Source organism: Oncorhynchus mykiss, chromosome 23 (genome assembly GCF_013265735.2).
Source record: "Oncorhynchus mykiss isolate Arlee chromosome 23, USDA_OmykA_1.1, whole genome shotgun sequence".
Lineage (NCBI taxonomy): Eukaryota > Metazoa > Chordata > Actinopteri > Salmoniformes > Salmonidae > Oncorhynchus > Oncorhynchus mykiss.
In genome coordinates this window covers 20,270,519-20,282,824 of record NC_048587.1, presented here as the reverse complement: position 1 = coordinate 20,282,824, position 12,306 = coordinate 20,270,519, and the positions used below count along the sequence as shown (strand labels likewise).

At 45.7% G+C, this 12,306-nt stretch overlaps 1 protein-coding gene across 20 annotated transcripts in view; it reads right to left on the bottom strand.

The window, feature by feature from the left end:
- Positions 1-12,306, bottom strand: part of LOC110502424 (baculoviral IAP repeat-containing protein 6) — a 140,767-nt gene that overhangs the window by 66,560 nt on the left and 61,901 nt on the right. For all 20 annotated transcript variants that reach the window (XM_036959768.1, XM_036959775.1, XM_036959781.1 and 17 more), the window contains 4 exons: positions 9,367-9,496; positions 7,691-7,822; positions 7,150-7,311; positions 6,469-6,642 (listed from right to left, as the gene is read on the bottom strand). In XM_036959768.1, coding sequence (XP_036815663.1) covers positions 6,469-6,642; positions 7,150-7,311; positions 7,691-7,822; positions 9,367-9,496 — 598 coding nt within the window. The remainder of the gene's footprint in view (positions 1-6,468; positions 6,643-7,149; positions 7,312-7,690; positions 7,823-9,366; positions 9,497-12,306) is intronic.

The following is a 12,306-nucleotide window of genomic DNA, read 5'->3' as shown; positions in this document are numbered from 1 at the left end:
ATCTACCAAAAAAAAAAAAAAAAAGCTGCACATCATCTCTCCTGGAGAAGAAAATAAAATAAATGATGAATTGCTCCAGTCTCTAAAGGGATTTTTCCCCGTCCCCCTCATGGTGAATTATAAAGTCACCAAGGTTGTGACTGATACGATTTGTAACAGGGCCCGTGCTCTCTAGACTTCCAAAACAGGATTAGAAATGATGGAGAGGGAAGGAACCGCTCGTCTTTCAGCGGGCCGCAAGGAGAGACCGGGCTACCCAGAGAATATCTAAACAGCATCAACCCAGTGAGTTGTTACATTTCAAATGCAACCGTGAAGACACGGGGAAAAAAGGTGATCGTTAGACTTCAGAGGAGCATATGAGATAAGATCAGCGAGAAAGAGGACAAATTGTGAACGACAAGGATTTTCACAATTCTGCTCAACAACAAACATATTTCACAGAATGTTCCAGTACCTTTACTATGCAAGGCGCATCCTATTAGGCTGAGATTTCCACATGATAAATCAGGAGGAGGTCTAGAGATCTAAAAATGGTTGGAGGGACAAAACCCATTTAAGGTCTGGCCTATTTGGGGAAGTTGTAGGCTATTAAGGAAGCTGGGGCTAGATCTCACCATGTACCCATCTTCAGTTCAGTGGATGGCCGTTAGTGGGGCTGAAAGCCTTCGCGCTGGGTTTACAAGATTTCTTCATGTTTCCCCCTCCCTCTCACAGGACTGTTAGTGGGGGTCACCTCTTCCCTCCACTTATTAGCCTCAATGGATCTCGAGACAGAAGATTCCGGAAAGATTTGTTTTGGGAAGAGATGGTATTGGAAGCTATCTGAGGAAATTTAAGGTGAGGTACGCAGTAAGTGTCGGCAGGCAGGCATTTTACTGTACATACAGTGCCTTTAGAAAGCATTCAGATCCCTTGACTTCTTCCACATTTTGTTAGGTTACAGTCTTATTATAAAATTGATTGAGGGGGGGAAAAAACAATCTACACAAAATACCCCATAATGAAAAAGCAAAAACGTTTAAAAATGTTTGCTAATTTATTAAAACAAAAGAAATTACATATCATGTATCCACATTAAGTATCCAGACCCTTTACTCAGTACTTTGTTGAACCACCTTTGGCAGCGATTACAGCTTTGTCTTCTTTGATATGACGCTACAAACTTGGCACCCCTGTATTTGGGGAGTTTCTCCCATTCTTCTCTGCAGATCCTCTCAAGCGCTTGTCAGGTGGGATGGGGAGCGTCGGTGCACAGCTACTTTTAGGTCTCTCCAGAGATGTCGATAGGGTTCAAGTCTGGGCCACTCAAGGACATTCAGAGACTTGTCCCAAAGCCATTCCTGTGTTGTCCTGGCTGTGTGCTTAGGGTCGTTGTCCTGTTGGAAGGTGAACCTTCACCCCAGTCTGAGGCCCTGAGCGCTCTGGGGCAGGTTTGTCGTCAAGCATCGCTCTGTACTGTCCTCCTTTCATCTTTGCCTCGATCCTGACTAGTCTCACAGTCACTGAAAAACATCCCCACAACAGGATGCTGCCACCCCTAAGTTTAACTGTAGGGATGATGCCAGGTTTCCTCCAGACGTGACCCTTTGCATTTAGGCCAAAGAGTTCAATCTTGGTTTCAGACCAGAGAATCTTGTTTCTCATGGTCAAAGGGTCTTTAGGTGCTTTTTGGCAAACTCCAAGCGGGCTCTCATGTGCCTTTTACTGGCTTCCGTCTGGCCACTCTACCATAAAGGCCTGATTGGTAGAGTGCTGCAGAGATGGGAACACCTTCCAGAAGGACAACCATCGCCACAGAGAAACTGTAGACCCCTGTCAGAATGACCATCGGGTCTCTTAATCACCTCCCTGACCAAAACCCTCCTCCCCCGACTGCTCAGTTGGGCCGGGCGGCCAGCTCTAGGAAGATTCTTGGTGATTCCAAACTTCTTGCATTTAAAAATGGAGGCCACTGTGTTCTTGGGGACCTTCAATGCTGCTGAATTTTTTTGGTACCCTTGCCCAGATCTGTGCCTTGACACAATCCTGTCTCGGAGCTCTACGGACAATTCCTTTCACCTCATGACTTGGTTTTTGCTCTGACATGCATTGTCAACTGTGGAACCTTATATAGACAGGTGTGTGCCTTTCCGAATCATGTCCCATCAATTGAATTTACCACGGGTGGACTCCAATCAAGTTGTAGAGTCATCTCAAGGATGATCAATGGAAACAGGATGCATCTGAACTCAATTTCGAGTCAAAGGATCTGAATGCTTACGTAAATAAGGTATGTTTATTTTTAATACATTTGCAAACATTTCTAAAAAACGTTTTGCTTTGTCATTATGGGGTATTGTGTGTAGATTGCTGAGGATTTTGGCAAATATTTTGAAAAAGGCTGTAACAAAACAAAAGTCAAGGGGTCTGAATACTTTCAGAAGGCATTGTAGCATGGTATATGGTTCAACGCACAGAGAAATGGGCTGAGGGCTTTCAAACACAACAGACGCCACAAATGTGCACCAATACACAGGCTGAAAATGTGTATGCACTGCATTCCTTTTACATAAAGTGTTCCTTTACCCTAGACCAGAGAATATGCTGAATATACACCCTTCGGCAGGCTTCAGATCGTTTCTAATCTATACGCCTCAACTAATTATCTGAACTCCAGAGTGCACAGAGGTTAAACGAAAGCGGTTCAATGAAGACAATGATAGACCTAATCAGGTGGGTTAGTGTCTGGCTGAAGACTGTCTTGGTGAAATGGGTTTGGAGCTGGGCAGACTCATTAGCAGATAACACGCAGGTCACCGGCCTCCCATCTTGGGTAACCACTAACAGACCACTGTTCTAGTAGTGGGTTGGCTGAACTGATTGACAGTTGCCTTTTAAAATATCTCACCCAACAGGGGGACGGACATGTCATCCTGTGGGACTGAGGTGAGGAAGAAGATGGTGCACTGCAGGAGTTGGAGTTGACGCTCTCCACTGCATGCAGAGTAGGTGGTGGCGGCTAGCGTTAGCAATTAGCCCCAGGGTGCCAGGGGCGGCATATAGGCTGTGAACTGCCAAAAAAATCTAATATCCACACTGACGGAAAGAGAGACAGGCTCTGGGCTTTGTAGCAGTGCTACCATGCATGGGCTCTCTTCACAACAGAACAACCAGCCTCCAGCGAGAGAGAAAAAGGCACTAGGGTAGGTTTCGGTGTAAAGCAAACAATATCTTGCCACAGAGTTAGTGGAAACTACATTGAATTTAGCCCTGAATTGAGTGACTGGTATGGAATCACAGGGACAAATGAATTTTACACCCAAAAAAATCTGATGTGTTTTGACTACACACACACACACATTTGTAAGAGCAAACACCTAGATTTGGATTATTTTGTCAGCCATTAGTTCAGTTTTAATGCATTTAGTACAACATATGGTTGAGACTACACCTAAAGACGGTGTTCGCATAGCCGTAGGCTACCAGTAAAAAAAGAAAATCACTGGATTATTGAACCAGGCAACCAAACAATTTGACTATGTTTGCACATTACTAGCGCTGACATCAAACTAAAACATCAACTGCTCTGGCTGGCTGTCATATCGTAATGCCCAAAATGTATCCTCCCCATGCTATCATGTGTGACCTGGTACTGACCGTCAAAGCTAGGAGGGGAGGCTAAATCTAGTAGCATCACCCCTAAAATCCTGCTCCAACGCAGTCTTTAAAAAGGGTGACTAATAACATTTACCAGGTGAAACCATTACATGGAGCGTAGTGTTAGTATAAAATCTATATCAGACATGAATCTCATATAGATGTTATAGTGACATTTAGAGGACATGAATCTTATATAGATGTTATAGTGACATTTAGAGGACATGAATCTTATATAGATGTTATAGAGACATTTACAGAGGACATGAATCTTATATAGATGTTATAATGACATTTACAGAGGACATGAATCTTGTATAAAAAGGTTTCCCTCGATGTTAATGGCTAAAACAGCTTTGGGAACAAGCGGTGCTTGAAAAGTAGAGAGTGGAATCTGATTGGGTGGTCAGGTTGCACTAGGAGCTTTCAAGCATCAGAGCTTTTCTTTTGAAGCAGGAATACCAGGTAACAGGGGATACAAGGGGGACCAAAAAAACAAAGTTACATTCAAATGGGATTTGATGGAAAAAGACTGGCCTGTATTTACTGAAGTTGATACACCCATGCCATTTTCAAGCCTCCATTCCCTCGTCCAAACTCATTTTTGTCATACAGCAAACATTTCCATCTTTCTCTTACAGTGAAGTCATTGAGGCCAATTGATGATCGCAAAATAATAGCTTTCCATCTTAAGTAAACCCTGGCCCAAGAGGCAGAGAAGGCGTACAAGCAGGGGTGCCAAACAAACGCAATATACGTTCAAATGCAAATGACTCCAAATCAAAATTGTGTAGAAATAAATGGACCTACATTCATAGTTTGACTGTCCAGCTCCCTAATAATCACCACAATGAACGCTAAACAGCCAGGCAGCATAGAAAATTATAGATTTTTTTGACTGCAAATCTTGACTGCAAGAAAATACACTGCTCAAAAAAATAAAGGGAACAGTTAAACACAATGTAACTCCAAGTCAGGTGGTGACCACAGACCACTTCTCAGTTCCTATGCTTCCTGGCTGATGTTCTGGTCACTTTTGAATGCTGGCGGTGCTTTCACTCTAGTGGTAGCATGAGACGGAGTCTACAACCCACACAAGTGGCTCAGGTAGTGCAGCTCATCCAGGATGGCACATCAATGCGAGCTGTGGCAAGAAGGTTTGCTGTGTCTGTCAGCGTAGTGTCCAGAGCATGGAGGCGCTACAAGGAGACAGGCCAGTACATCAGGAGACGTGGAGGAGGCCGTAGGCGGGCAACAACCAAGCAGCAGGACCGCTACCTCCTCCTCCTGCTCCTCCTTGCACAAAGGCGCACTGCCAGAGCCCTGCAAAATGACCTCCAGCAGGCCACAAATGTGCATGTGTCTGCTCAAACGGTCAGAAACAGACTCCATGAGGGTGGTATGAGGGCCCGACGTCCACAGGTGGGGGTTGTGCTTACAGCCCAACACCGTGCAGGACGTTTGGCATTTGCCAGAGAACACCAAGATTGGCAAATTCGCCACTGGCGCCTTGTCCTCTTCACAGATGAAAGCAGGTTCGCACTGAGCACATGTGACAGACGTGACAGAGTCTGGAGACGCCGTGGAGAACGTTCTGCTGCCTGCAACATCCTCCAGCATGACCGGTTTGGCGGTGGGTCAGTCATGGTGTGGGGTGGCATTTCTTTGGGGGGCCGCACAGCCCTCCATGTGCTCGCCAGAGGTAGCCTGACTGCCATTAGATACCGAGATGAGATCCTCAGACCCCTTGTGAGACCATATGCTGTTGCGGTTGGACCTGGGTTCCTCCTAATGCAAGACAATGCTAGACCTCATGTGGCTGGAGTGTGTCAGCAGTTCCTGCAAGAGGAAGGCATTGATGCTATGGACTGGCCCGCCCGTTCCCCAGACCTGAATCCAATTGAGCACATCTGGGACATAATGTCTCGCTCCATCCACCAATGCCACGTTGCACCACAGACTGTCCAGGAGTTGGCGGGTGCTTTAGTCCAGGTGTGGGAGGAGATCCCTCAGGAGACCATCCGCCACCTCATCAGGAGCATGCCCAGGCGTTGTAGGGAAGTCATACAGGCACGTGGAGGCCACACACACTACTGAGCCTCATTTTGACTTGTTTTAAGGACATTACATCAAAAGTTGGATCAGCCTGTAGTGTGGTTTTCCACTTTAATTTTGAGTGTGACTCCAGACCTCCATGGGTTGATCAATTTGATTTCCATTGATAATTTTTGTGTGATTTTGTTGTCAGCACATTCAACCATGTAAAGAAAAAAGTATTTAATAAGAATTTCATTCATTCAGATCTAGGATGTGTTATTTTAGTGTTCCCTTTATTTTTTTTGAGCAGTGTATATACAATTTGAAGCGTGGCCCTCCAGACCTCGAAGAATGCGGCCCCCGGTGCAAAATGAGTTGGACACCACTAGAGTACAGCGTCGTTGTAGAACTGGATATACAATTGCTTCCTGAGCCCTATTACGCAACAGTGAAGAAGAGCGGAGTGAGTATGAGTCTCCCAATGGCCCACCCGTTCCAGAGACTGGTAATGGCACCATACGACATCTCAGGAGCCAGAGGCCCAGCGCTCAGACAGAGAAATGGATGGCAATGAAAGGGGAGAGCCATTAATCGCGCTGTGGAATGGGCTGTCAGGGGATGCGTGGAGAGAGACGTTCTGGGCTCACTTTACACACTAACTGCAGAGCAAGAAGAAAAATGACAGAAGCAGAGGGAGGTAGGAGGAGTGTGAGATTGTGTGTGTGTGTGTGTGTGTGTTTATATGTCTGAACGCAAGCATGTGCTTGTATGTACGTGAATGCTCTAAAATACCTTTCTCTGTGCGGAGCCGTTTGAACGAGTCCGTCTTGGAGAGGCCCGGGTCGGCGATGACCTTGGAGCCCAGCTTGACGGTCAAGTCGATGGACCGGTAGCCCTGGGGCAGCTTACGGTCATAAAGCAGGGTCAACAACTGAGCCAGTGTCATCTCTGCCGGCAGGGGCTGACCTGAGGGGTGGAGGGGGGGATGAGACAGTGTTCACAGTGAGGAACCAAAGCCTTGTGGTTACACTACCAGGCCCAGAGGGACAGGAAATACATGACAGCTATGTATCATGAAGGCTAGTGACCTAGATAACAATGACAACATGTGAAGACAAGACATCATGGATGGAGTGCTGTTTTTGCTCATAGTACATCCATGTCCTTGCAAACCCAGGTCTGACCATGTTTCTGCTCATCTTCCCAGAGTTTGGGAATACTTGGATCTGGTTGGCTGTGATTTTCAATATTGACACAATGTCTAAAAGTAACAACATCGAAAGTATCAAAAGTTAAATGAACATTTACCTGGACACCCCAGGGTCCCAGCAACACACACTGGCTCAATGAATTGACTGAGACGGAGGTCACAGCTTCATTAAGCAGGTCGGATCAATAGGCTTCCCTTGGCAGAGGGAGGTTCTGGAAGGAGGGGAGCTGACAACTGTGTGTGTGTGTGTGTGTGTACAGTACCTGGGAGCAGCTTGTGGTAGAGGTGGAAGACAGGCACGCTGAGCGTTTTGGCGGAGGGGTCCACACCTGAGGAGGATGTCAGCTTGTCGCTCATCACCCGGCCCCTCCGCGAAGGGGGACGAGGAGGGGTGGAAAGAGCTCTCTTCGACTGGGACTTCAAGCCTGGCAGGGAAACACACACCGGTCATTTTATCACGTAAAATTGCACTTTTACATGCTAGGGAATGTGATTCTAGAGGTGTGCTTCTGTCTAATGCTTCTCATCTACCAAACACTTTCAATATTTCAAGAAAAATGGGATATTAAGCCATTTGTCCATATACAAATATATCAATCATTCCCTTTACATTTGGTGCAGGAGCTCAACATAGGGCTGGAAGCCTAGCTACCAGCCAAACAATTCTTGCCCTCTAATTGGTGCAACAGGATAAATTAATTAATCTACTCCTGCTAAGCCATAATGATTGGCAGGCGTGGGAGGGAAGGGATGAGGTTGCCCACCACGATAAGCTGACAGATTGGAGAGAGCCAAAACGTGTACCTGAGGCCACGACAACGCTGTAGTTGTCCTGGAAACCACTGTCGGTCTTCATCTTCTCCTTCTCCTCTTGATTCTTCTTCTCCTTGTCCTCCTTCTGTTCGTTGATCAGCTTTGCTGTGATGCTGGGGGTGTCTGAATAAGGGATGGAGGTGAGAGACCGAGACGGGGCACATTAGAGCCACCCTTCGGTAACAAGTCACATGTGAAAGAGTAAATGCTAATTGTCATAATATGTACAGCCTCAGTCGCCAGTGGCCAACTGGTCCAGTGCACACAAGTATTGACATCAACCCTAATGTATGCACGAACAAGGCTACGCAATCAATGAGACTTTGGCCCATCTCAGTCCTCCATTCCCTGGGATTTCAGATAAGATGGGCTAGATAGCAAATAATCTGCTATTAGCAATTCCAAGGGCCACTACCGCAGGCTCCTTTAAAAAGACCCCTGGCTAGCGCTAGCTGTATGTAGCGGTCTGGGCTGTATTATTAACTGAGCCTGCCCCTCCCTCACTGGGTAGAGCCTCATAACGCCCTGTTGTATCAGGCCTCCATCTGGTGTTCTCAAGGTCCCGGGAGGAGAACCACTTATCATAGCCACACAGCTAACCGGGTCATGCCGTCACAAAGCTGGAGCCCACCACCACACACGCTTGACATTGACAACCAGATAATGCCTTAAAATTAACACCTCTCCAATCTGGGTTTATATTACTGTTTGATCATGTTTTGAGGGGGGGGATGCATGTTTTTAAGAGGGCTTTTCTAATCTAGAATGGACATAGGCTATTTGCTCCCTGAGATTATAGGTGCGAACATCGTCCCCCTTAAGGAGAAGGGGACAGGCCGGGTTAGTTTAGAGAGAGAGACTGGGCCTCAACGACAATTTTAGGAAATGTATGAGTTATTTAATAGAGCACAAGGAAACATTGGATTCAGTGCTTCTTACATAACTCTGGGACTTCTGGAAAAGGCCAACAAAATACATAGAAATAAAATCAGTGCGTCAGCAGGGCTATTTCAATCACAGAGTGGACCAGCCGGGTTAAAGACCGGAATGAGGGTGTGTGATTTAAGTGCCACTATGCTAGGCATGTGTACGGGGGTTAAGCGTACATTTCGACTGATGTTCTCTCTAAAATGCAGTTGCCACCAGCTGATCAACTCCGTAGCCATTAATCAGAACGCTCATCTCCACCTGCTGGGAAAATAATATGGCGAGACGCTCTTCCATACTCACGCTAATGAGGAGATGTGAGTGGACCCAGCAGTCGCCTGAAAAGGTCAATGTTTATGCCCAGGGAGAGTGTGTGTGTGTGTGTGTGTGTGTGAGTGTGTGTGTCTGTGTGTCCGACAATGTGCGAGGTGCTGACATGGTGCATTAACTTCAAATATGGCTGCCTTTTAAATCATTTAAGGACCCAGTGAGAGGGGATAAAATGCTTGAATGACGAGCGGCGTACGGAGAGCGGGTTTCCCCCGCCATTCAAATCCCGTGTGTCTGTGGCTGTCGGAGGGTGGTTTGTCTGAGTGGCAAGGGACACTCTGCTCCACTTTATCTGAGGGCCACATAATATTGAGGAGGTTGATGAGGCTACGAGGAGAATATTTAAAGTAATTCCCCATCAATGTTGCGTAACACACTTAGTGACAGATGGGTAGGGGCAGCAGACGTACCAGACACCCGGTCCAGCACTTCAGCCAGGGTGGTGGAGATGGGGAGGTGGAGAGTGCGGTACTTGTGCCCTGCTCCGTACATGGGGTGCTGGATCACATGGCTGGTAGCGTTGATACGGCCCTTGTACAGCTGAAGACGGATGAGAAAGTATTAGGACAGACCAAGTACATAATACCACCAATGTTATGAATGATCATGACTACGAGAGTGAAAGAGAGACGCAAGTTATGAAAGATTCAGTAGCACTACGCAGGGCCACATTGAGATTGAATGAGGCCGGCCTTGGCTAAAGACCTCCCACTCCATCACTCCTGCCTCGACCTTTATTGGAGTTGACAAGGCTTCTCATTCAGCATGAATGGTACATGTTCACGACATCCCAGGCGACATCCATCGCCTTCTGCGACCTGCAGGCGACAGGCATGGTGGTGTCGCCAGAGCACGGCTCGGCTACGGAGGGTCCTTGGACAAGTCACTGCAGCTCCAAACACAACCGTCACTCAGGCCCCACAGTACACTTTCCTGACAACTCTACACTGCAGTGACTAGCCTGGCAGCAGAAGCCATCAAGATGATGTAATATAAAATGCTGTTTGAAACATGCACCTTGGCTTTTAGGCAAGTCTAATACACGTCTCATTGGAACAATAATGTTCAAGAACCCATATCTTGGTATGGTCGCGAGCATAATAAAAAGTCAACCGTTTTTTTTTTTGAATGACAGCAAATCAAAATGTCAAAGTTCCCTCCAGTGAGATTCAGATTAGGGAGAAATGTAGTGATCCTTACTTAAATATCACAGATCAACTGACAATTACAACGCTGATGAAATGAAAATGTTGGGCAAGTCTACAGAATACATCATTCACTTTTTGCAGATCTGAAAAAGCCTGATGTACAATATCAGTCAAAAGTTGACCACTACTCATTCAAGGGATTCTTTATTTGTACTATTTTCTACATTGTAGAATAATAGTGGAGACATAAAAACCATGAAATAACACATAAGAAATCATGTAGTAACCAAAAGTGTTAAATCAAAATATATTTTATATTTATTTGTAGCCACCTTGACAGCTTTGCACACTCCTGTCATTCTCTCAACCACATTCTTGAGGTAGTCACCTGGAATGCATTTCAATTAACAGGTGTGCCTTGTTAATTTGTGGAATTTCTTTACTTCTTTATGCGTTTGAGCCAATCAGTTGTGTTGTGACACGGTAGGGGTGGTATACAGAAGATATAATTTTACCAAATAGGGCTAAGTCCATATTATGTCAAGAACAGCTCAAATAAGCAAATACAAATGACAGTCCATCATAACTTTAAGACATGAAGGTCAGTCCAGAACTTTGAAAGTTTCTCCAAATGCAGTCGCAAAAACCATCAAGTGCTATGATGAAACTGGCTCTCATGAGGACCTCCACAGGAAAGGAAGACCCAAAGTTACCTCTGCTGCAGAGGATAAGATCATTAGAGTTACCAGCCTCAGAAATCGCAGCCCAAATAAATGCTTTAAGTTCAAGTAACACCTCAACATCAACTGTACAGAGGAGACTGTGTGAATCAGGCCTTCATGGTCAAATTGCTGCAAAGAAACCACTACTAAAAAGACACTAATAAGAAGAGACCAGTTCGGGCCAAGAAACAAGAGCAATGGACATTAGACCGGTGGAAATCTGTCTTTCGGTCTGATGAGTTCAAATGAGAGATTTTTGGTTGCAAACATTGTGTCTTTGTGAGACCCAGAGTAGGCGAACGGATTATCTCAGCCTGTGTGGTTCCCACCGTGAAGCATAGAGGTGTGATGGTGCTTTGCTGGTGATACTGTGATTTATTTAGAATTCAAGGCACGCTTAACCAGCATAGCTACCACAGCATTCTGCAGTGATACGCCATCCCATCTGGTTTGCACTTAGTGGGACTATCATTTGTTTTTCAACAGGAAAATGATCCAACACACCTCCAGGCTGTGTAAGGGCTATTTGACCAAGACAGAGAGTGATGAATGTTGCATCAGATGACCTGGACTCCAGAATCACCTGACCTCAACTCAATTGAGATGGTTTGGTATGATTTGGACCGCAACTCATCCAAGACTCATTCAAGACTCATTCAAGACTCATTCAAGACTCATTCAAGACTGTTGGAAAATAATTCCAGGTGAAGCCAAGAGTGTGCAAAGCTGTCATCAAGGCAAAGGGTGGCTACTTTGAACAATCTCAAATATATTTTGATTCGTTTCACACTTTGTTGGTTACTACATTATTCCATATGTGTTATTTCATAGTTTGGATGTCTTCACCATTATTCTACAATGTAGAACATTTTTAAAATAAAGAAAAACCTTTCAATGAGTAGGTGTGTTCAAAATGTTGACTGGGACTGTAAGTAAAACCTTTTTTTTTGGGGGGGGGGGGGGGGGTAAGGCACAAGAAGGTGGACTATGACATTACCTAAGGCGTAAACACATTAGCATGTAGACCCACCCTGCTATTAATCACATACTGATCATACATGATTAACCTTCACGGCTGTGATTCCCAGGACTCCTTGTGTAATTCAGCACACAAATGACCTCCTAAGTCAAAGTACATGTAGGCTTGTCTCGCTGTGCATAATCAGAAACCTCTCGGCATGCCATGCACAACAGTCATCCTTCACCTTGACCATGGAATGACCCTCACCCTTCCCTGACACCATGTATATCATCAAAAACGGGATGGGGCATAATAATGAGGACAGCGAGAGGTAGGAGGTTCAAATGAAATTATCTTTAGACAATTGAAACCCCCCCCCACCACCACCACCACCGTGACTGCTCTCTAAACTCCACTCATGACAACTAATCAGTGAGGAGGGTGAAAGATGGAGCATTAATGTGACTGAAGTGCAGTGCCATTTCTCCGACAAGCATCAGTCTGGGGAAAGCCTCGAGT